General features: G+C 37.3%; 2 protein-coding genes across 2 annotated transcripts in view; one reads left to right on the top strand and one right to left on the bottom strand.

Annotated features, from left to right (window-relative positions):
• LOC114479572 (protein Niban-like) overlaps window positions 1–6528 on the top strand; it is a 7009-nt gene extending 481 nt beyond the window's left edge. Inside the window, 11 exon segments of the mRNA XM_028473316.1 lie at window positions 289–404; window positions 483–587; window positions 1877–2039; window positions 2111–2292; window positions 2370–2516; window positions 2601–2711; window positions 3735–3743; window positions 3745–3810; window positions 3812–3848; window positions 3924–4034; window positions 4874–6528. Coding sequence (XP_028329117.1) covers window positions 289–404; window positions 483–587; window positions 1877–2039; window positions 2111–2292; window positions 2370–2516; window positions 2601–2711; window positions 3735–3743; window positions 3745–3810; window positions 3812–3848; window positions 3924–4034; window positions 4874–6351 — 2525 coding nt within the window. The 3' untranslated portion in view covers window positions 6352–6528.
• A 4842-nt stretch (window positions 6529–11370) lies between these two features.
• Window positions 11371–24500, bottom strand: LOC114479168 (kinesin-associated protein 3-like). Its single transcript, XM_028472706.1, has 20 exons — window positions 24329–24500; window positions 22349–22480; window positions 22051–22208; window positions 20374–20435; window positions 20107–20248; window positions 18757–18856; window positions 18545–18669; window positions 17569–17667; window positions 17275–17453; window positions 17030–17192; window positions 16148–16248; window positions 15961–16069; window positions 14859–14971; window positions 13867–14032; window positions 13520–13645; window positions 13300–13398; window positions 12867–12952; window positions 12621–12777; window positions 11950–12034; window positions 11371–11851 (listed from the first exon to the last, which is right to left on the bottom strand). The coding sequence occupies exons 1-20, from the start codon at window positions 24355–24357 to the stop codon at window positions 11749–11751; spliced, it is 2334 nt and encodes a 777-aa protein (XP_028328507.1). The 5' UTR covers window positions 24358–24500; the 3' UTR covers window positions 11371–11748.
• Between the last annotated feature and the right edge of the window lie 1062 nt (window positions 24501–25562).

A 25562-nucleotide genomic window follows, 5' to 3' on the forward strand; every position in this document is an offset into this window, starting at 1 on the left:
CTCAGTATGTTTTATAAAAATAAAGTGTTCATTGAGGACTGAGGTAGTTAAACAAGGTCTGATGTGGTTCACTGACACCTAGTGACCGGGCGTTTACGTGCTATGCATATGTTAGTGAAATTAAATGTTTTTTCTTCATGAAAAACATCATTTAAAAAATCGATTTGGTCATTTTTCGGATAGATACAATACGCGCCCGGTGAAATATCACGATATATATTTTTTCTGACACCCTTAGTATTTACATTAAACCCTCACTGAATCATAAACAACAACTACCTCCTACAGATCCCTGGCGTAGTTCTTCCTTTGAGAGCCAGGCGTTTGCCAGAGCTCTGCGACAGTACCGACAGGACAAGGGATGCTATGAATCCTGGGAAATGCAGTTTGGCTCAGAGGAGCAGGTCAGCAAACACTCACATAGTGCAGACCTGTGGAGTCATCACATACTGAATAGTGTGTGTGTGTGTGTGTGTGTCCAGGTGTTGGCCTCTCAGGTGATGGACGAAGTGTTGCCATGGTTACAGACTCAGCTCCATTCCAGGGTGAAGGGGAAACAGATGGAACGGATAAGATTGTGGCAAGCAGTGAGTTCAACCTAGATTATTTAATATGTTGAGGTACGCTAATGCTATTTAGAAAAATACAACTAGTGTCTTTTACATGTAGTTTTTTTTCCATTCTCCCTCAAATACATTTTTTTTCTTCATGATGTTTATTTTAAGTAATAATACTGCTATCATTAAAGTAATGAATCTATTTGTAACATGGCTTACATATTGTTCTAAATGTGTCTAATCCTAGATATATTGTGTGTTTTGTTGTTGTTGTAATATCTAGTGTGTTCTTTTTAAATAAAATGTGTATATAGGTATCTAATTTTAATTCAAATCTTAATATAATATTTGTATTAGTGTATTGTTAGCTTCAAAGTGTTAGCTTTAGGGTTAGCTTTACCAGCCATAAACGTATCATGATTCTGAAGTTTGAAATTTTAGATTAAGATTCAATCTACAAAATAAGTCTAACGCAATCGTTAGGGCTAGCTTTATAGTTTTAGAGGTTAGCTTCTTAGCCATAGAGTTATAGGGTTTAACTGGGTTAACTTTAAAGCATTAGGGTCAGCTTTATATGGTTAAGGTTAGATATATAGGGTTAGGCTTAGCTTTAGATCGTTATGGTTAGATATGCTTACACTTAGATTTATAGGGTTAGATATATCTTTAGATTGTTAGGGTTAGATTTATATGGTTACACTTAGATTTATAGGGTTAGATATATCTTTAGATTGTTAGGGTTAGATTTATAGGGTTAGATATATCTTTAGATTGTTAGGGTTAGATTTATATGGTTACACTTAGATTTATAGGGTTAGATATATCTTTAGATTGTTAGTTAGATTTACATGGTTAGATGTAGATTTATAGGGTTAGATATACCTTTAGATTGTTAGGGTTAGATTTATATGGTTACACAGATTTATAGGGTTAGCTATATCTTTAGATTGTTAGGGTTAGATTTAGATTAGATGGTTAGACGTAAATTTATAGGGTTAGACTTAGCTTTGAAGCACAAGGATTGGCTTTATAAGATCATCATGATCATGATCATCATCAGCTTGTCACATACTGATGAAACAGCTGACAGAACAATTTCATCAACTAATTCTGGCTGTGATATGGACGTCAGATCATGGCCTATTGGAACGTCTATACGCATATCATTTTAGTTGTCTATAGACGTTGTAGAATTATAATGAATCTTTAACCCATGAAGGACTAAAATGACTCTTTTGCCCTTTATGGAGAATGAAAGAGTGAGTTTAGTGTTGGCTCAGCTAAACTCTGTGTTTTTAACATTGTTATTTGGCTTTCAGACGGTGCAGGCCACCTACACTGTGGTGCTGGAACAGCTGACAGCAAAGCTCCAATCTCTCCGCAAAGAGTGTCATCAGACAGCATCAGCCAATCAGATGCTTATTAGATCAAACTTGGACCAGATTGTGACTTCTCACAGCTACCTGGAGCAGAAAGTCAAAGGTTAACATTGATCATTACGTTAAAGCATCCCTGTCTGAACAGTAATGGTAACATTTGTTGACATGTTTCAGACTGCATAAGTAAGGAAGCAGAGGAGGTGTGCCGTGAGTTTATTACACCGTACATGTCCTCAGTGACTGAAACCCTCACAGACAATATCAGTGCAGCGTTTGTTGGGATGCAGGACGCACTGCATGCACACATGGATTCTGTGTTTTCAGAAACTCTAGGAGGAGTTGAGCACACAAAGCAGGTCAGAGAGGCTTTAAATTATTGGTGAGGTTTAAGTTGATACTTTAACATTAGTCTTTTCCATCCTTTTTTCTTAAGGCTTCATCAAGCCTGAGCTCCATCAGTCTGGATCAGTACTACCAGCAGGTGGAGAAAGTGGCAGCTCAACTAGAAGATCTAGAGCAACGTTTTGGAATGAGTGATGTACAGAGACTAATCTTCTCCACACATCTGGAACTGGAGCAGGTGAGAAGCACCACTAACCGGTACCAAACAAAAGTATTCTCAGTGGATCAGAAAGAAACTATACTTGTTGTGTTTGTGTTGCAGCTGCAGGAAAATGCTCTTTACACCTTGGAGCAGTTCATCAAGTCATCGGCTAGACTGCAACCCTCCCAGGTTCCAGTGAAAATGAAACGAGCCAAAGAAAGAGTACTAAAGGTCTGAACAATTCTGGATTTTATACTCAATTATGCAAGGAAGCCTTTTTTGTGAGATGAAATTATCTACTTTTGTTTTAGGATCATTAAACTAAGGCTGCAGTGATCCAATATTTTGGAGATTTAATATTCTTTTGCTTAAACCATATTATTCTAGATATACTTTTACCTATACTTAATTTTAGATATGCAATAGAAAATAAGCCCAATCGCTTAATAATACCAACCTATTTGTATCCTTTTTCAGAAAACATTTACTATGGTATTTACATATTATTAAAATTAGATTAAATTATTTGTCATGAAAAGATTCCACTATGTGGTGTGTCAACCTAAGAAGCATGGCAAGGCATGGTTAAAAAACATTAAAAGAAACTCGAAAAAAAAAATTAAATAGTTTCAAATAGATGAGGCTTTCTTGGTTAAAATTCATTTAAAAAAATGTTTTTGTAATATATGTATTTGTGGACCTCTAGGAATCATTTGAGCCCGACATTAGACAACTGAAACTTACAAAAAAAATCCCTCAGGTAAACGCAAAAAAAATGACACAAAAACACTGCATAAAACACACAAAATTACTCCAAAAACACAAAATGACAACTGAAATGCACAAAATTACTTGCAAACACACAACTACAAAAATACACAAAACCCTAACAAATAAACACTGCCGTAAATAACAAAACAAAAACACACACAATAGCAAAAACACACAAAATGATAAGAAAAAACAATATGAATCCAAAATCATAAAACAAGCACACATAACATGTGAGGAAAACATACAAAATAACACTAAAAGACTCCAAAAAAAAAATCACACAAAACCACAATAAACAGGGAAAAAGATGTTCTTTCCTGTGTTAATGCTCAGATCAGTTATCATAAATTCTGACATGAATGTTAAGAATGTAGCTCTCTGCTGTGATAAAACTTAATTATCAGTGAATAAATGAATACCAGTGAGTTAAATGAATGAACTCCTCCATAACTCAGTATGTTAAAATATGTGTGAGTGCAGCAGCTGGATTTATGACAGTCGGGTGGTCCAGAGGAGGCTGTATCAGGAGGCTCTGCCGGACATCACTCTGCCCCTTCCTCACCAAAACTATGGACCGCGGGTGGAGAACCGTATGTTGAAACCACAGATGTGCACAAACCTGTGTTTGTGTTCTTTCTGCTCAACATAAAGTGTGTTTTCTGTGTCCAGGCCTGCAGCAGTTTGAGCAGTACATTTTCTCTGACTACAGCAGTTTCATCCTGGTTGAAAACATCTACGAGGACGTGCTCAGAAACATCCTCAATACAGAAATAGAGAAAGGTAAACACAAGAAATGAGCATGGCATGTTTTTTTCCTAGGAGCATAGTGATTTAGTTATTTAGTATGTTGGGCATCATGAGGCTTTGTTTGATCTTTGATGAACTAGATTAGACGTAGGCACCGAACGTAAATGCACATGATGACTCCAAAAACACACAAAATGACAAATGAATACATAAAACCATAGCAAATAAGAAAAAATTATTCAGATGTCAACAATTTTTTTTTAATAACACACAAAATGAAAACAAAAATACACAAACATGAGTGAACATCAACCCAAATACACAAATTGGCAGAAAGTTGCCAAAATTGGCACAAAAATCCACAAAACAACAACGAAAATGTAGAAAATGACTCCAAAAACACACAAAATGACAAGAAAAATAAACAAAGCAACAACAAAAACGCACAAAAACCCTTTGTCTTTCTCTATTAATGCTCAGATTGGTCATTATTCTAAATTTTGAACAGGGAATGTTGTTAAGGTGGCCCTTGGATTAGACAATCACATTTTGTTGCCCCTACTGTGATGAAAGTTGCCCATCTTTTGACATCATGATGCCACAATACTATATGAATGAGAGATTATTTTTACCTTTTTGTTTTTTGCAACTCAGATCTGCATATATTATGTCCTGTTCTCTTCTTAGAAAGCATTACCAAGCAAAAAATAATGTATTAATGCTTTTTAAAATATACTTACATGTTTCTTACATCTTTCAAGGCTCAGTTCATTTAATAATTGGTTTTAGAACTTATAAAGGCCTTTTCTGTCTTTCACAAAGTAATCCAGAATCTGACCCCTGACCTTATATTTCTGCACTCTCTGTCTCAGTGCTCCAGGAGGCTGTTAGCAGGAAGACCATCAGCCTCCTTCTGGACATGTCTGATCTGGCCTTAAGTCAGTACAGTCTACTGGGACCCAGCCCGCCCCGCTCTGCCCCGCAGAGCCCAGCTGTTCACCCTCGACTTTCCTCATCAGTCGTCCCAATCAAAAATGAGGAACTTCCTCATCTCATGCTGCTAGGTAATAGTGAAATAGCTGAGCAAAAAGTTAGCACTGGTGCTGAACCCAAAGTCAGTCCTGCTCAAACCTCAGAGCAGGACACAATCCCTGTGTCACCTGTGATTGTTGTGACACAAGAACCGGATGAACAGGAAAGATCAAAGGATCAAAGCTCAGGACATCAAAGGTCAGGGGATCAAAGCTCGGGGAAAATCAGTGAAGAAATTGTGGCCGAGGCAGACTCAGTAAAAACAGAGACTGGAACGTCAACCTCTGAGAAAGATGTAACAGACGATGTTCTTCCAGCTGATCTAATTTCTGATCCAGAATCTAGCACCCTGAATCCAGAATTTAGTACCCTGAATCCAGAATTTAGTACCCTGAATCCAGAATCTAGCATCCTGAATTCAGATTCTAGCATCCTGAATCCTGAATCTAGCACCCTGGTTCCAGAGTCTAGCATCCCAAACCCAGAATCTAGCACCCTGAATTCAGATTCTAGCATCCCGTATCCAGAATCTTGCACCCTGAATCCAGAGTCTAGCACCCTGATTCCAGAATCTAGCACCTTAAATCCAGAATCTAACACCCTGATTCCAGAATCTAGCACCTTGAATTCAGAATCTGGCACCCTGAACCCTCCTGACCAGAAGTCCATAGAAACAGAACATGATAATTGTTCTATGACAGACTTCTCATCATCAGATCAAAGGTCAGAGGTCATTCCTTGCACTGAACCCTTTTCTGCTGACACAGATAGACCTTTAAAAGTCAATCTTGGGTCCCTTAGTGAGGTCATTCGTTGCATTCATGAGGAGACTCCAATAGTCCAGCAGACGACTGACAGAGCCGTTTACTTAAAGGGAGAAATTAAGAAAAATTGGGATGCACAGAACGTGAAAAAGCAACAAGCAAAAGAGGTTGCAGAAAAAAAGGAAGAAGAAGAAGAAGGATTACCAGCCGAGGGCGCCATCACTGAACAGGAAGATGTCAAAGCACATCTGCAGCATGAAGATGAAGGAGCTGAGCTCAAGAAGAATAAGAGAGAAGAGAATGAAGAAGCAGCAAAAGCAAACAGAGGTCATCATACAGAGGAAGAAAAAGGAAATGTAAAGGAGGGCTTTAAAAGCTCTCAGCCAATAGAATCACAACCAGAGAGTGTCACTGAGCTGCCATTGGACAACATCGCCCTCATTAGAGAACTCATAACCGAGGTTACTGTTGTGGAGACGGTGATCAGCCCGTGTGACGTGATCCATACTAACCTGACACAAACATCAGCATCTCAGCCAAATGTGCATCACTAAAGCAAACATTACACATATTTGATGCTTAATCATAAAACCATGAATAGAATAGAGAAAATAGTGTTTTTATCCATCAGGTAAAAATTCCCTAATAAAGAACTTTGACATGTTGACTCAATCAAAATGCAAATGGTCAAACACATCAAATAAAAGCAGCTCTACAATGGACCGGTGCCCTGCCCATGGTGCCCTGCTCATGGTGCCCTGCTCATGGTGCCCTGCTCATGGTGCCCTGCTCATGGTGCCCTGCCCATGGTGCCCTGCCCATGGTGATCCTGCCTGTGTCCATAATGTAAGCTGCATTAGGCTTCAGCACATGCCAGTTAGAGATAAACGAAAGCACAAGTTTCCTCATTTAAATGAGCCTTTGTTAATCAGCTGATAGATTAACATTTCATACACAAACAAACTGCTTATGTCCTAAGACATAGTAATGTGTTTATACAAGAAAGGGTTAAATCTATCATTGGAAAACACAGCACTGTAAATAGAGCTATTAACAGCTGGAATAACCTTGATGCAGAGACAAAACAGGCTGCAAACTTGACTAGATATAAAGAAAAAAACTTGGAACACATTCTTACGCGAATACGAGATCAACACATCAATGAGGAACGTCGAAAGAAGATGAACTCTTATTTTGAACTGGAGGAACGCAAACAACGTCGGGGAATGAAATCTGCAGGGAACAAGGATGACACGAACAATGATGGAGAGGAGGAATGAAAGAAGACAACACTGACTACAGCTGAGCATAAATCCTACATAAAAAAGGACAAAAAAAAAAAAATGAAATTGTGTTCAGAACAACTGTTTGACCAGAGAGACAAGCTTTGATGTAAATTTTCTGTGTTCAAAACAGGGGACGGGACTTAGATAAGCAAACTGCTTCTCTCGTCTCCTTTTTCGGCATGTACAAAAAAAAAAAAAAAAATGAATAACAAAACTTCTGTGAATGCAACCATGTCGGAAATAAACTGAATAAATAAATAAAAAAATAAAAATAATAAATCCAAAGAAAACATGACAAACTGATCATGTATCGACTTATTAATGATCCAAAAACAATGTCACGTGATTACGCGAATAAACAAAATAACAGCCAAAGCCCCCCCTTCCTATCATGTTTTAGCTTGATATTTAGTACTTTTTTATTGTAATGTACCTCCTAAGAAACCTAATCAATAATTATTTGTATATAACTAATAAAAAAATTGCATTAAACGTTTTCGGTAAGTTAAGGTGGGTGATCCCGCAAGATTCGGTTTTTAACATCTTAGGTTGATCATTTATCATCAAACTGCTGGCCTTCAGTTATTTTTGTGATTTGGACTATTTTCTCAAAACATAGGACAGAATAAGGGCAACATCTACGTGACTAAAAAATACTTTATCGTGATACAACTTATTTTTGCTCAGAAAAAAATAGGAAAGTTCCAAAACAAGCATTGTCATGTGAATTTTTTTCTTAAATAAACAAAGTACAAGAAAAATTGTTTAGGTAGTTAAGAAACAATACAAAAATATACCTGTAATAAAATGTATCCACTACAGTGCACGTTCTTTCTGGATTTTTCTTCAACAAAAGTGTCCAAAAATATAAATTAAAGAAATCACACCACAACAAATTATTTTAAAAAATGAATGGGCAGATACATACAGCTTGGTTGTCGCTTTGTTGAAACAGCAGCAGTATTTTTACACTAGTATCATAATCATTTAGGGCCTATGCTACGAATCTAAAGTGGATTAATCTCTCTGTTAGCTGGCTTCAACTAACCAAACACTCCCTGTCAGACAGGAGCTGTACTACAAACATCGATCACCTATGATCACAACACACTAATTGAAGCCAAGTGATTACAGCCTTGCTTCGTGCACATGCACATGAAAAGGGTGGAGCTTGCATCATCTGACCAACCAATGGAGAGAACTGGCAGACTGAGCGTCTTTACAATGAATGGAGGAACAGTTTATGATCTTAAACAAATATAATGAATATAAATCCATGATGACAGGAAGAGCAACAGTGAAGTAGTTCAGTGCACAGCAGGAGGCGGAGCTTTTATACTCTCTCAGATCTGATCCACTTCATAACTTGGTACCAACCAGGTTGCTGAAGTTTAAAATGATGAATAATTAAAATCCATCATTCAGACTAATGACAACCCTGTTGTTACAGAAAAGGCAGGGATGAAAGAACCCAGGCAGGAAGCTGCTGACACTGTTAATGATATTAATCCACTGGATGATAAACGAACAGCGCTCTGCAGTTAAACTTTGTTACAGCACACACGTGTTTCTATTCAAGAAGACCTCTATCACACACACTGGGATGAGAACAACATTGTGCATGTTCCTGCTGATAATGTCAGACCCAGCGTATGAATGAATGAATGACTTCAGCCGTCTGCGCACATGGATCGACACAAAGGTTTCATCAGCTGACTGTAGATCAGTCCATTAGATATAAATAATTCCTAAAGGATGTCATCGGTAAATTAAAGGATGTCATCTATAATTAATAATCTTCTTTCCTAAAATCAGCTGTCAAATCTGCACCAACCAGGATCATCTAACAATGGGCAGGTCGTTTTCTAAGAAATCTGATTGGTCAGTGGGCGGGGCTTTAGGACTCGCTAACATCCAAGCCAGAGCAAAACCTTGTCGCAACCAGGTTAGCCATTCAGCATTAATTTCCATAGTGATTAAGCTCAAGTTTTGTAGTCCAGCACACACTGATTAAATCCCGGAAGTTAGCGCAATAAGAGGTCATCTAGATTCATAGCTTACCCCCTTAATCAATACCAATGTTGTTGATATTATCAATATTTTGGATCAAACCCACCCAAATCTACCAGTCAAGCATTGTTCTATTCCTAAGGATGTACCTTAATTACATCATTAAAGACTTGTTTATCATGTGTGTTAGATATTTCTTTATTAAATGAAATAAAGGTGAAGGTGAATGGCATTGATGCAGATATGAACTTGTTTCTATTTACAGTATCTAAAAAACAACAAAGCATTTAGTTTCACTTTTAATAACTTAAATATACAAATAAGAGGTTACTGTGAAAAATGTCTTTAAGAACAACAGTGAACAGTTATTAGCTAAGAGACCCATTGTCTGTCAGTTAGTACATGATGCTGTGATACATGGATACATTCAGGAAGCAGATCCTAGTCTAAGTTGGACGTATCGACAAAATTATGCAAATAATAGAAAGACTTATGCTTTTAAAAGGAATGTAGCAGCCAATTTTTCTACCAAATTCACAAACAATGGCACAATCACAAGCAATACAATCCATTTCCTCTTACACACAAATAAAAATACACATTTTGGGGACTTGAATGTTTTGAACCTGAAAAGTAAGACACTTCGCAGAGCTTGTTGTGTAAAAAAAACAAGCAGACTCGCAATGAAAAGCTGGAATGAAAGGAATGGATGCAAGTGATGTCACATTATTCAGTGTGAGCTCATCAGAAAACATTTATATCTGCAGGAAACTCATTGTTTTGTGTATGACAATATATTAGTGTCAAACTCTAATCTGAGCTTCCCTGCTCAGGATGGTGCCCCTGGGATCCGACCCCAATAAGTGGTAGAAAATGGATGGATGCCTTAGGCTACGTTCAGACTGCAGGCAAACGCAGCCCAAATCCAATCTGGTAAAGACAGTTTGAATAGCACACAAGGAAACTTGAAGCGCCTGTTGCACTTGCTAAAGGTTTTTCCTTCAAGTCTAAATTCCTGCTTGTGTAGAACTTCGCTTTATACAAAAGCGTCTGCTAAATGAAATAGTAGAATGGTAGAAATAACAATTCTTTTTTTCCTAAATCAAACCCAGCTCCCTTCCATGTGCTTCTAAATCTAATACGTATCTGATATTTTAACAAAAGCCCTGCCATTGTCCTACCCCAACTCTTCTCACCTGTTCCTTTCCCCCTCACGATGGTATAACACTCTTGTTAATATTCTCTCTTTAATAAAGTTTATCTTACCCTTCCTTAGGGGGGGCTGGTGATGGTCACAACAAAATAAATGCAGGTATTTCATTGCAATAATAAAACATGCATAGTTGTCTAGATTGCACTTCATGTAGTGTTGACCTTCGAGCGGTGGGTGCATGCAGGTCACTTCAGGGATCCATTCAGCTCATATTCTAAACTAATATATGTTGCATTTAAAGGAGCACAGGACAGGATCAAGAAATAAGTCTCCATAGTGAAACGACTTCACAGCAATGCAGCAGATACTGTGACTAGAAGATGGATACCCGACCAAAGCCGGGTGGAAACCGTTCACATAGGGCTTTATTCTATTCCAAAAAGCTGCGCAGCGACACTGTTTTTGGCTGCGTGCTATTCTCCCTCTGTACTTAAGTCAGTCGCTGTGTGCCTCCATCCCAGTTACGCACTCTGGGTGGAGCGGCCCTGAATTGTGGGCGTTCCCATTCAAATCTGGCCTTGCGCGCATTCTCACGTCTGCTTAAGTGCTTTTCCTCTTACGCACTTCTAACCTTGGAATAAGTGCAGCGCTCCGATAAGGTGAAACATTATATTGCACTAGAAGTTTGGACTAAGTTACATTTTAAGCCACACGGATTCGTGCGTCGTGGAGCTGCAGCTGTGATCACCCGAGTTGCGCCTCAGCTGCTGCTTGATTAATTAAAGCTCTGAAAGACGCAGACTTCTGTCCACGTTGCCACAGTGATGTCCAACTATTTTCATACTAGGTTCAATGTAAAGCCACAGTTGCCCTGTGCGCTAATCTGTTCTGTCGACATTAACAGTTTAAACAAACTTTGTATGAGGAAAAAATTGGATTTTAACTGTCGGGTTCAGGTTGGACTTGGGACAAAAAAATGCAGCCTGATTCACACTCCAACTGTGACACGGTTATTTATTTACTTGCCGTTCTTGACCGTTTACTGCAAGACCTGCACACATGCCTCTGCATGTCTACTTGTCTTCTTCCAGTCTCCAAGCAGTCTTCTTCTTCTTTATTTCCGTCAGAGTGGACGTATCTGCAAGTCGTCAAGAACGCGTACCAGCGTCATTTGACGTCACGTCTGCAGGACTACACGAGAAATTCGGGCCCGCAATTGCAGTACAAAACGCATCACACTCACGCAATAGGGAGAAGTGTGTGTGGGCTCATTCTTTTTGGTTTTTAACACTTCATCTCCCATTAGCATTAAAAGACCTAAAATGTTTTTTTTTTCACAAATCCTGCCCTATGCTCCTTTAATATGTAATATGAACAAGCGTAAACATAAATCTGATTTCTCCAAATAATCAAAATTTTGCATTATCTGTTGTATGAACGTAGCCTTTAGTTGTATTTTGATGGATTCTAGAGGTTTAAAAAGTTGGCATGCAGGACTAAGTTTACGAGTACTGATAGAAAGGCTGTTCATCGGGTCTGAAGCCATAAGCGGTGACGGGTCGCCCAGGGGAGGAGCTTGTCTGGTCAAAGACGTCATTGGCATCGCTACAGAAGAAAGACAAACATGGATTATAGTTAATGAAGAGATGAATTATTGGAGTTCATTTTGTAAGCAAAGGGTCTGTGAATGTGTGTGAACTCACCCTGTATGGTAAAAGTCTCCATTCTGTTGCTGCAGATCATTGAAGAAATCCGGACTGACTGAGCCCTCAGCAGGAGTTATTCCATCTAAACACAAATCAGGACAAAACTTTGGGTTTTTTTCCACCAGCAAACCTGCGTTTTTGGAAATTGAATTGATTGAAGGACCTTCACCAGCTTGTCAAATTTAAACTCTTTTTTTTTCCTGCGTTCTGTGGAGTAGATTATAGGCTAAAACCAAACTGGCAAATAATGGGCATGGCAAATCATGAATGTGGTTAAATTGGCAAAAATAAGCATGAAATATGGTGAACAATAAAAGTGACGAAGTGGTGAAAGAATATGGCAAGTTTGGTTTAGTTGCAGAAGCCATGGACAAAACTGTGTCCAAGAAAAAAAACTCATAAGGACACATCAAAACTGTCAGCAGATGCCTCTGAGGAAGACTGGCAGTTGACAGTCGAAACATGTCAGGAGATATAAGTACATTTCCTGATAAAAAGTTGTCTGAATAAATGAAACCGTAACATATAATTTAAAAAGAAGACCATACGGACTTGCTGGAATTATGTATCAAACACTGTTGTGCTTAAGAACACTTAGTTTTCTAGCTGATCACTCATTACAGTGTGTTACTCTGCAGGTGTTTTTCCTATCATTTAGGGATTATTACCAGCACTGTAGAATAGATCAGCCGTGTCGTTGTCGTTTTCATACAGATACGGCTCAGACTCATCTGCTTGGCGACTCTCCACCATCTCCAACCACTGGTTGTTATGAAAGCGAAACTTCTCTGACTGAATCTTCCTCCCCCACTCCTCATCATACTCCTGAAAAGTGAGGATCAACCAGGTGAGCAAAAAAACACACAGGTAAGCAGCGGGTTTCATCCTGAAAAAAGGAACATGTGTTTACTCACAGCGATAATATCCAACGTATTGTCACAGACTTTTCGAATCTCTGTGTTTTTATCGTGCATCAGGTCAATCAGGTAGGCCGGAGCCTCTGCAGAGGGAAAAAGGTCAAGGAAAAAGAAACAAAACCTCCTGCATCTCAACTTAAAGATCTGCAGGAATGGTTGAAACTAAGCTTTTTTGGGTCATGACCCCATTTTTATATCACAAATGTTCCTCAACCCCAGAAACATTTATTTTTCTAGAATTGGTTTTTGATCATGTTTTTTTTTTTTTAAATACTGTGTTACAAATACTACAAATACTTGTGTTACAAGTAGCCAGGATTGACAAGATGCACCAGCTCAGATATTGCTTTTTACTGCATTTCATTTGAACTAGATTTATGTTTGAGAATGTTAAAGTATAGAAAACAAGCTGTGAAACTTGGAAGGATACGAGTGTCTTTGATGATGACGTCTCGTGTCGCTTGATGAAAAACCATCTGATAGAAGACGTAGACGATCTGGCACACAAACTCATCATCCTCCTGCTGGGCTGCACTCAGAAAAACAGAAAAAAGGCAGAACACGTCCTTTACTACCTTATCATGACACCATGTGATGTATATACGATGAGTATTTGACACTAAATGTCTATTTAGTGGGCATCATGTTACCGTTAAGCAGCTCGATGAGGGCGGGGATAATGCCTGATTTAGCCAACATGGCAGCACAGGCGTCGTCAATGGAAACGGTGCCTATCATTATCACCACCTCCAGGATGAGGTCGTCCTCAGCGGAGCCTGAAACACACGTGTCACGGTAAATTTACAGTTGTCCTTGTTTGGAAACATGATTTGTGCTCTGGTTGAATGAATCCAGTAATGAACCACGATGGCAGTTACTAAAACGCAATCATTTGAAAACTGTTGTAATCTGCCATTCAACACATTATTTTTCAAAGTATAAGCAAGAAAAGATCACTAAAAACTAAAAAGTAGTTTGGCTTTGAAGTGATCTTGACCTGGTTTGAGTCTATCTTTGAGGTAGGGCACCAGGTTGTACTCCTTCAGTACCAGCTCCCAGTCCAGGTCAGGGATGGTCAGGTTGGCCAGTGTTCCCAGACACTCCAGCACCCACTCCTCCTCTTCCTCAGCACGGATCTCTGCTGCCAGGTCTCCAACATAGTCCTGACGACAACAATTCACAGAAAATCAGTCAAATTAGGAATGCTGTAAGCTCCCCAATAAAACCATCATAAGTTCTAAATGCAAATGTTGGGTGATTCTTTTCTTCATCTCCGATGAGTTTCTGTATGTTGAGCTCCAACCGCTCATAAGTGTTTTAATATTTCTGTATTAAAAATTCACATATTCCACAACACTTTTAGATTCATTTAAACAAACCTAAAAAAAACATACAGTAATAAAAAATTTTAAATCTCTTTTTCCTCCTTATATTTCATGTGTATTTAGTGTCATGCTACATTCCGTGATGTTAATATTAAGGATCAATGAGCCGTAAAATGTCTTTTTTAGTTTTGTCCGGTAGATTATTATTTTATCATCTCCCTCAAACCTTGTGATTTTATTTATTTGTAAAACCAAAGAACTCAAAACAGGTCTGCAGTGTAACCTTTTTGCACAAGTTTTGTTTGCTTTTAAAATGTGAAAAATGAAAGACTAAAGGAAGTGATAGAATTTAGTATTTTGAAGAGCAATGTTCTAAACTTTTCATTTATATTTGAGATAACTACCAACTACCTCATGTGCAGTTAAAACAAGTTTATATTGTTTCATGGGGATTGTTCAATGCTTTACAATAAAATAAGATGGGAACATTCAAGGTGTATGATGTCATACACGTCATATACTTCTCATCAGAAATGCAGCAGTTAATTCTGTATCATGATATTTGTTTAACCCTTTATCTTTTATGTAGTGATCACTATTGTAGCGACCCTTTTTGCCCCATTGCTGACATTTCTAATTAGTTTCGGTGCGTGTTGAGACCTACAATGTACAGTGGTTTGGTGGCTCCATCATGTTGTGAGATGTTTCTGATCATCTTCATGAGAAGGCAGTCTTTCATTTTCAGAGCTCTCTTCATCAGCATTTTCAGTCCATTTCCTGTCAGTGAAAAAAAACAGACACAGCATTAAAAACAAGAAGATATAGTCATCAACATCCCCCGCCAGATTGGTTGTCATTATAACTCACAACCTTTTCCTAAATGTCCTAAATCTTAAGATGCGGTCACAAAAAACACGACTGAAGCGATTAGATTACATTCAAATTAATGAAAGTGACACGACCTCAACCGACGTGACTTGCGTGATTTGAGCGACGAGGTCAAGTGTGTCCTCGTCGCTCTAAGTTGAACTTTTTAACCGAATTCAAGCGACAACTCTCCCGTCCTTCACTGTCTGCAGAGCCGAGGCAGCAGCCCCTCCCTGCTCCTTCCTGCTACATTGAGATGGCTGCTGCGTGCAGAGTGCTGAACTACATTTCTTCAATTCCTCGGGGGGAAATTAAAGCAGTTAACTTCTTGAATAAGCCTACATTCTGAGTGAACTCATCCTTTAGTAACTCCATAAAGTTGATAACTTAAACCGCAAAAGAGGAGCTGTCTATGATAGGTGCTGTAAACATACTAAAGACCAAAAAGCACCACGATGTTCAAGTGACTCAACAGGTGCGATTAAAGTGACTACAGTCGCATTTGGTGTGAACGCACCTTAAGAACTTAGATGTATACATACAAAAATATTATCACATCAGAATATAAAATTACTAACTATCTTAAATGGTTTCTAAGAAAAGCTGTCCCCTTTGAAGATACCTCAAACAGAGTAAAAAAACGGCACAAAGGCAATAATTCCGCAAAAAACATTTTGTGCACTTCTCATTTTCGAATTCCATCAAGGTATTGATACCCTGAAGCCACACACCGAATTTTGTTATTGTATCTTAAATGGTTTCTAAGAACAGCTGTCCCCACTTGGATGGACGGACATACAGACGGATGGAGCTCAAACCTACATCCCGCTTCAAACTTTGAGGCGGGGGAAAATGAACCAGAGAACCTCTTTTTGTAAGGATCTCTGACAGCATTATACCTTCACACATTAGCTGGGCGTTTTTCTTGTTTGCAGCGAGGTTGATGAGGATGGAGATGAGCTCGGCTTCAGTTTCCTGCTCGCTGTGCTCGTACAGCGATTGCATGAGCTGCAAGAAGAAGGATTCAGGATTTAGGAGAATCAGTGTGGGTGAGTGTATGATTCACCTCTCCTGGCGCTACAGTACCTGAGGTATGCAGTCAGTGTAAACAAACATGCCCTTGAAGCGGTCGTCGATGCTGATGTGATACAAAATGCGTAACGCTACCTGGCGGTTATTCTCATCACCTGACAGACAAAGGAAGAAAAAATTATTAAAAAAAAAGATCTGTGCAGTACGAGGTTCAAGTCGTAATATTTTGATAATAAAGTTGTAATTTTATGAGAATAAACATTAAATAGCAACTTTATTCTCAAAATATTCCAAATTTGATCTCGGAATATTGCAACTTTATTCTAATAAATTCGAACTCTAATTTCAAAATAGTACAACTTCAATCTTATAAAATTATGACTTTATTCTCAGAATTACTCGTAGTGCTCAGATTTATTTTTATTTTATTGTGGCCCTAATAAGTTGTAGTAAAAAACAAAGCAGAGAAAGGAAGAATTTTTAAATATATAAAACAGTAAAAGTTGAGAACATCAATAATAAAAGATTTAACAAAGCAAATAATTCAAAGAATAAAAATATAAAATTATAAGCATGAAAATTAGAAAGCAATACATCATATCCAGAATGAATAAATAGGTGTTTAGCTTGCATTTACTTTTTAGTTTTGCTCTTTGGAACAGTTAAAAGAGCAATACCAGAGGATCTGGGTTCATTAACTAAAACCATTTGTGATAGGTAGTCTGGGGCGATGCAGCACAGTGCTTTATAAACTGATTAAAAATGTTCAAAATCAATGCGAAAACTAACACTAATTGTCGTCTAATAATTCAAAACACAAATTAGCATTTTACTGCCAAGTATAAATGTAAATCCAATGATGCTGAATAGAAATTGACTGATTGGTTAATTCTTTACGTGCATAAACCCTTTGTCTCTGATCAGAGGAAGTCTTACCTAATAAAGCTGTGAGTTTTGGTAACAGCCCAACTTCCACCATCTTGGCTCTGAGACCAGAGTCAAAGGAGAGGTTGAGCAGCAGCCGCAGAGTCAGGTTCAGTAAGTCCTCGTGTTCACAGGGAACCAGACGAGCCAATCGCTCCACAGTATCCACTTCAGCCTGCAGACCACACACAGGAGGAGTTTCACTTAACTCACATTCATAAATAAAAGACTTGTTTGGTCAACTTTCTCTCACAAACCATGTCATTCTTGTTTTCCAGGAAGATGGACAGCTTCTTCAGGAAGGAAACCACGAGCACCAGCAGCTCCTCGTCGTCTCGCTCCAGCACTTTGACCAGAAGTCCCACAATGTTTTTATTCCTCATCTTCAGCTCAGTCCTTGTGTCCTCAGCCAGGTTGAGCAGGAGGTAAAGAGACACTGGGACACACATATGAAGAAATATATTTTTGTAAATGACAGAATTACAGAATACGTGGAGTTCGATTAAAGCTGTAAAGCTGTGCGTCAACTAAAAAGGAAGAGACAATAGTACCTCTGAGCAGCTGCTCCTGCTTAGCAAGCAGGCCTTGATACTTCTTCAGAGCTTTGTCCTGGTCTCTTCTCAGCGTGCCGTTTTCTGGAGCAGACTCACGTAAAACTAGAGTTAAGGAATGTATTTTTTTTATCTTTACACAGAATATTTTCATTCATACAACAGTTAGTTCCGACCAAGTAAATTGGTTAGACAAGAGACATTCAATTTTTTTCTCATTTTAATGCATTTTTGCTACATTACATTACTGCCACTTCTCCATCACATTTCAATAACTTTTCTGCACGTTCAAGACATTTTCAGCACTTAAAAACCCTTTCCACCACTTTTCCACCTCATGTCACATATGTTGACTCATTATGGTCACTTTTAACTTCTTTTCATCATATTTCATGCTTATTTTTTTACCAATTTAACCCCAATCATCATTTGTCATGTCCATTATTTGCCAGTTAAAACTAATTGTTCCTATTTTTTCCTGACATTTTTAAGCCAATATTGACACTTTGATCATTTTTAACCACTTTTTCTGCCTGTTTTTGCCCACTCTAATTTGCCACTTTTAACCAATTTCTGTGGTTTTTAAAATCCCATTTCACCACCTTTTCCACCATTTTTGGTCACTTTGAACCAATTTTGTTTCTAATTAGAACAAGGATTTACATCTTTAAGATGACTGTATACTATGGCACAAATAGTAAACTTCCTGGATAACAGTGGATATTATTCAGATGAATAAATAAATGTGGTTATCACCGATTCATAGAACAATGGACCTTCATTTTGCTGCCTTTGCGGATGGGCCCCAAAAATCTCTCCCCTTTATTCTCCCTTATAGATAGCTGTTGTTAGTCTGTATCAGCACTTATGGAATATCTCTTGTCCAACCAAATTCATTGGTCAGAACTACTGTAAGTGTTGTATAATGCTCCTCCTGTCAAATAAAAAAAGTGACAAGCAGAACATTAAAGGATATAAGCCTTGCTCTTCTTGCGTAGCTCCTCACACCAAACGTCATGTCTCTTCAGCTCATGTTCCACCACGCTCATGCACAGGGCGCCTATTTTGTAGCTACTCACCACGCCGTGAAACTGAGAGAAGCTGGAGGAGACGCAAGAAATGAAGCACATTAGAGAGGAATGCTACGTAACGTGTGCGCGCGTGTGTGTGTGTGTAAATGTGTGATACCTGGAGAAGCAGAAGAAGACGTAGATGATGATGGTGGCCAGCTCTACGCTCTGCTTCCAGTCCTCCCTCAGGACTCTGGCAAGAGCACCAAGTGTGGCTTCTACACAAAACAGACACAGCGCTTTATTATTCAAATGGTAAAATCATAAATACAACGTACAATTGATTGAAAAAATATCCAAAAACTTGAGTAGACAACTTGTATATAAACTGCTTCCCATTTATTCGAATCGCAACACAAATTACACGGAAAGAGAAACAACTTAAGGATTCTGTTTCTGATTCTGTAGGGCGACCGTGGCTCAGGTGGTAGTGGGTCGTCTTCTGATAGAGAGGTTGGGGGTTCGATCCCAGTACCTGACTATGTGTCGAAGTGTCCTTGGGCAAGACACTGAACCCTAAGTTGCTCCCAGTGGTCGACTAGCGCCTTGCATGGCAGTCCTGTCCCATTGGTGTATGAATGTGTGAGTGAATGGGTGAATGAGCTGATATGTAAAGTGCTTTGAGACTGCTTCAGTGTGGTGATAAAGCGCTATATAAAATCAAGTCCATTGACCATTTTACCATTTGTTTATGTCCAACACAGGAAGTGATTACCTGATAACTTAAAAAAAATAAACTCAGTAAAGTAAGTGTTTTTCTGTGAGATCAATACAACAATAAAACAGCTGCATTTTCTTTACCCTTGAAATGTGAAAAGTCTAAAGTCTAATTTCGCACCGCGGGATAAAATCAAAATTACTGAAAAAATGAATAGTGTAAAAATAACAGGTAATTCAGTTGAAGCTATCTCAGCCCTTCCAAATACACAAATTCAATGAAAGTCCACAATATTTTCCAGGGCTTACAGTTTTCCTATGCTTTTATCACATGATGAAAGTCATTTTTAATCGCCAATTTTCCAAAACCCTGCAATTTTATTTAAATTATTCTACAAATTTTTTTCCAAACTGAATAACAATTGGTCATAAACTCAAGGAAATTTAGAGATTGGATATTGTCTGTAACTTCCATTACTTTACATATATTCATAGGGCAGAATAATGTTGAAATTACTCATTTTCACCGCTGAATTTTGTGGCCCACCTAAGATCAAAGTGGTCCGTGTTTGGCCCTTAAACTACAATATGTTTGACACCCCTGCTTTACGTGAATGGGACCTGATTTGTTGCTAAAATCTAGTGTTGCCATTCATTCAGTGCAGTTATTTTCCAGCACATTGATGAGTGAATCACATCACAGCCACTTAGTCTCACAAGATCTACTAATAACATTCAGGCTGCATTAAACTGACCATGTGAGGAAAATAATAGGATTAATATCCAATCTAATAATGATCCAAACACGTACCGTTGTGCAACAGCTCTTCTAGGTTGTCTGGGTTTCGAGCCAGCTGCAGAATGAGAGCCGCGCCTCTGATCTTCTCTGGGATGCCTTCATACAGCAGCTCAATGTAATCATCCACTTGGGTTATAATGGCTTCTTCGTTTAGCTACACACACACACAAGAAAAAATAAATTAAACTAAAAATAAATTCTAGTAGCTCTTGCTGCCAGTAGATCAACCAGAAAACTGAGCAGTGACAAAATAATGGACTATTGTGTGTGAACTCTTACCTCCATCCCGTCAAAAGGTGTCAGCTCTCTGGGCTTCGCTGTTCTTTTTTCTTTCTTTTCCACTGGATTGAAAAACACAATCATAGAATTAGTTCAGGTTTTTAAAATCCTTTCATATTGCGTGTTATTTTTTAATAGAGAAATAAATTACGTAATTTTAAACAATCTATTGAGTAAAAAAGAAAACAGTCATCAACATCCCCCGCCAGATTGGTTCTCATTATAACTCACAACCTTTTCCTAAATATTCTAAATCTAAGAACTTAGATGTACACATAGGAAAATATTATCACATCAGAATATAAAATTATTAACTATCTTAAATGGTTTCTTTGAAAAGCTGTCCCCTTTGAAGATACCTCAAACAGAGTAAAAAAAAACGAAACAAGGGCAATAATTCCGGAAAAAGTAATTGCACACTTCTCATTTTCGAACTCAATCAAGGTATTGATAGCCAGAAGCCACACACCGAATTCGGTTATCTTATCTTAAACAGTTTCTGAGAAAAGCTGTCCCCTTTGACTCAGACGGACGGACGCATGGAGCTCAAACCTACATCCCCGTTCCACTTTGTGGCGGGGATAATAAAACCCGTAAAGCAGTGTTTTTCAGACTTGGGGCCTCATTATAACTCTCAACCTTTTCCTAAATGTCCTCAATCTTTAACTTAGATATATATATATATATATATAAGAAAATATTATCACATCAGAATATAAAATTACTATCTTAAATGGTTTCTAAGAAAAGCTGTACCCTTTGAAGATACCTCGAACAGAGTAAAAAAACGGAACAAGGGCAATAACTCCTGAAAAAAAATAATTGCACACTTCTCATTTTCAAACTCCCTTAAGGTATTGATACCCTAAAGCCACACACCAAATTTGGTTATCCTATCTATATTAAAACCCGTAAAAGCAATGCTTTTCAGCCTTGGGGTCATGACCCCATGTGGGGTCTCCTGGACATAAAATGGGGTCGCTTGAAATGTCTAGGAATGATGAAATTGAAAAATTACTGATCAAGATATAATTTTTTTGAGTTTTAGAATGTATTCATTTTTATTATTTTACACAGTTAAAAAAAAAAAACAATACATAATAGAAACACAGAAATATATATACAGTGCAGGAAGAGGCAGAAAGCTCAGAGTTAAATAATGATTATATTTTTTTCAAATACAGTACAAGTGTATTCTATAGTTTCAGTTTCACAAATATAGATTTAGATAATAAAAATAAAAAAAATGCATATGTTAAGATTTCATTTATTCATACAACCTTTTTTCAGGAATATTACTTGGATCTCCTGACATGTCTGGACTGTCAATTGCCAGTCTTCTTTAGAGGCATCTGCTGATACGCTTTGATGTGTCCTTGCCTTCCGCGTAATAATTTGGAAGTCAAGGATACTTGAAAACAAAATGAACTTGCTAGAATTATTATGAAAATAAAATGCAGTATATAAATAGCCACTTTGTGCACTAATCCTGGCTACTCTGTAGTTGTAACACAGTACAACAAATATGATCATAAAACTAATTTTAGACTAAGAAAGTCTCTGCGGTCGCCAGAAATTTGTGATATAAAAATGAGGTCACGACAAGGAAAACATTGGGAAGCACTGTCGTAAGGACATCGAGAGTAGCAACATTGTTGAGAAACAGAATATTCTCACGTTTGTCCTCCACTGGGGATGATTTCCTGTTCTGCAGGTAGTAAAGCAGATGTTCCACCTGAGGCAAACGTGATGAAGGGATGAGTTTACACTCCTCCACCACTTTCTTGGCCAAAGCTGCCACATCTGTGCTCGGAGACAGGCTTTTCACACGAATACTACAGGGAGAAAAAAAAAGATACGTAACTTTCAAAGGAATAAGAAGCCAAATCATAACAATCAATACAAAAAAAAAAAACATTTAAATCCCTCTCTGAAGTTTTTGTATTAATTTGGGTGATATGTGGAGCACACTTACATTTTTTGTCCTTCCTTGCGTTCACCCAGCACATGTCCTCCTCCCTCTCCCAGGATGGAGGCCTCCACCTCATAGTGAACAACGAGGGCCTTCTCTGTTGGATGGACATCCAGACTGCCTGCAGTCACTTTGCTGCAAGTGTCATAAAGAAAGTGGACATAATAAATCTGTTATTTGCTATAATCTATGAACAAAAATGACATTATTTATAAAGACCTTTTACTATATGGGGCGCCGATTGTAAAGTTGCGCATGCTAAAATAAACAGCAGCTTTTTGCAACATGTAGCAACAAACCACATTTAAAAAACATGTGGATTTTTTTTTTTGTTGTTGTTACTTTTGACCAGATCTACAGCAATTAATTGTGATATTTTTTCTCTTGTAAAAATACAATATAAATGTTAAATCTAAAATTAAATGTTAAATATTAAATCTGAAATTAATTGTTAAATATTAAATCTAAAATTAAATGTTAAATATTAAATCTAAATGTTAAATATTAAATATAAATCTAAATGTTAAATCTAAATTTTGAATCTAAATGTTAAATATTTAATCTAAATGTTACTTTTAAGTCAATGTTAAATATTAAATCTAAATCTGAATGTTGAATCTAAATTTTAAATCTAAATGTTAAATATTAAGTCTAAATGTTAAATCTAAATGTTGCATTAAAATCTAAATGCTAAATTTTAAATCTGAATGTCACTGCTAAATATTTAATCTAAATGTTACATATTAATGTCAATGTTAAATCCAAAATATAAATGTTAAATCTAAATGTTAAATTGAAATCTTATATTTAAATCAAAATGTTAAATGTTCATCTAAATCTCAAATCTAAATCTTAAATATTGAATATTTAGATTTAGATTATACATTTAGATTTAACATTGACATATTCTTACGAGAAAAAAAATATATCACAAATACTGCTATAAATCTGGTCAAAACTAACAAAAGCAAAAAATGGACATTTTAAATGTGGTTTGTGGTTAAATGTTGCATAAAGCTGCTGTTTATTTTAGCATGCTCAACTTTACAATCAGCGCCCCATCTTACTATACTATTATAATGATGTCCTTAAACTATTAAGTTGTATAATTAGTTCTAAAAACGGTGATTATCACAACAATAGTTATTATGCGTCGATCGCACCATAACAAACAATAAGGAAAGCACTGTGCCCGGAAGACACGCCCATAGCAACATGCGTTTACATCAATAAAAAGCACAATATAATGTAATACAAATGATAATGTAAAAAAGCACATCACTAATTATCAGACTTAATCCCCAAATGTGTCAGCTAAATAACGTGATATTAACGAACAACGCTGTTTTAGGTCGTGGTGTCACGGCTAGCTGTAACCTAGACTTCACAACCCCGGTCACGATGGAAACACCAAACCCCGTCAGGAAAAGGACAATTTAAAGATGTCATAAGAAAGCTTCAACAATAAGAAGCCTTACACATAACTTTAACTTGTAATGACAGTTTTTCAATGTGAACTTCTATACGGTTTACTAAATAATCAGGTGTTAATCCCGTAAAGGTTAAACTCCTGAAAATGTATCTCAAGCAGTCCAAACGAATGGTTGACCAGACACGTGAAAAGCTGTATAAAATACAAGATATTTAGATACAGAGACTTTTCCTTTTGCCAAATATTGAGCCGAATGACGTTAAATATCAGTTTAATTCGTCTGTGCACGTCTAATACCTCTTACACATCGGCTAATTGTTCTGTTGACCGACAAAAATTAAAATTGACACAATTTCATTGAACTTCGGCGTGGGTTGTTTGCAGCAAAGCACAGCTAGCTAATTAGCCCGTTTCCGATTTAAGGTCGAATTAAATGCTAATAAAAGCTGTTGGAGATGTATTGTGAAGCCTACAATGAGCTGATATGAATGCATTAACTATCTATAAACGATAATATTACAGAATATTGACAATGATAAACACTGACTCACCGTTTGATGTACCGTGGGTCGTCCTGCATCTTTATCTAATGTAGGTTTCTCCGTTTCTTCACTGTGACAAAGGTGTTTAATCACATTGATGTATCAGTCAAATATCAACCATTTAAACCCGTGTGTTAGCCCCCAGTGCCACCCAGTTCAGCACAGTTCGTTTGGAGCTATTGTTAGAATCGGAGCTTAGTTGGAGCTACTTCTGTTTAGCCCTAAGAACCGGTTTGGTTCCAGTTGCAGTTGGAAGAGCCAAGGACGTACGTAGGATTTCCTCTGTGGATCCAAAGACACAAAGACAGGGAGTTTATTTATAATTAGCACACTGTGTAGTTGCATTATTATTTAATTTAATTTAATTTAATTTAATTTAATTTAATTTAATTTAATTTAATTTTATTTTATTTTATTTTATTTTATTTTATTTTATTTTATTTGATAACATGCAACATTTAAATTTAACATTTAGAGTTGGATTTAACATTTAGATTTAAAATTTAGCTTTAACATTTAAATTTAAAGTAAAAACTCACACTGTGACACATAAAGCTCACGAGGGACATCTGCTGGTGAGATTTAGAGATCGTACATTTAGTTGAGATCCTGTAATTTCTAAGCAGACTTGCCTCTGATGTCCTCATAGTAGTAATGTTCTGAAAAGAAAAAGAAAAAGGGCAGAATTCTGAGATGAAAGCAACAATTCTGAGATTAAAGTCAGAATTAAGGGGAGAAAAAAACTTACAATTCTGATAATAAAGTAACAATTCTGAATTTAAAGAGAAAAAAGTCACAATTCTGAGATTAATGTCACATATATGTGATTAAAGTCTGTGACAAATGAGGGTTTGCGGGGGGCCCACCCCTAAACAATCACAAACAAAGTTACTGATAATGTGGATAAAACTTTGCTTTTACAAACAGATACAATTCATTTGCACACATTTGTTTTAAGCACACACACATCTGTTCCATTACATGTGAATGAATAACTCACTCAGTCCAAGTTCATAACTGGAGTGAAATCCTATCAACCAATCACAGCCTGTGTCTGTTTTCCAGCTGTGAGTGAGTGGCTGTGATTGGCTGGTAGTTCTTCATAACCTAATGCTTGGATCAGGCTCTCAGTAGTGTCTCATTCTGACGATGCAGGACGCAACTTATTAGGTGTAACTTTTGAAATTATTCTGCAATTGTTGTGTTTTGTTTTGTTTTTTTTTTTTTACAAGTGTGTAAAAAC

Source organism: Gouania willdenowi, chromosome 17, assembly GCF_900634775.1.
Source record: "Gouania willdenowi chromosome 17, fGouWil2.1, whole genome shotgun sequence".
Lineage (NCBI taxonomy): Eukaryota > Metazoa > Chordata > Actinopteri > Blenniiformes > Gobiesocidae > Gouania > Gouania willdenowi.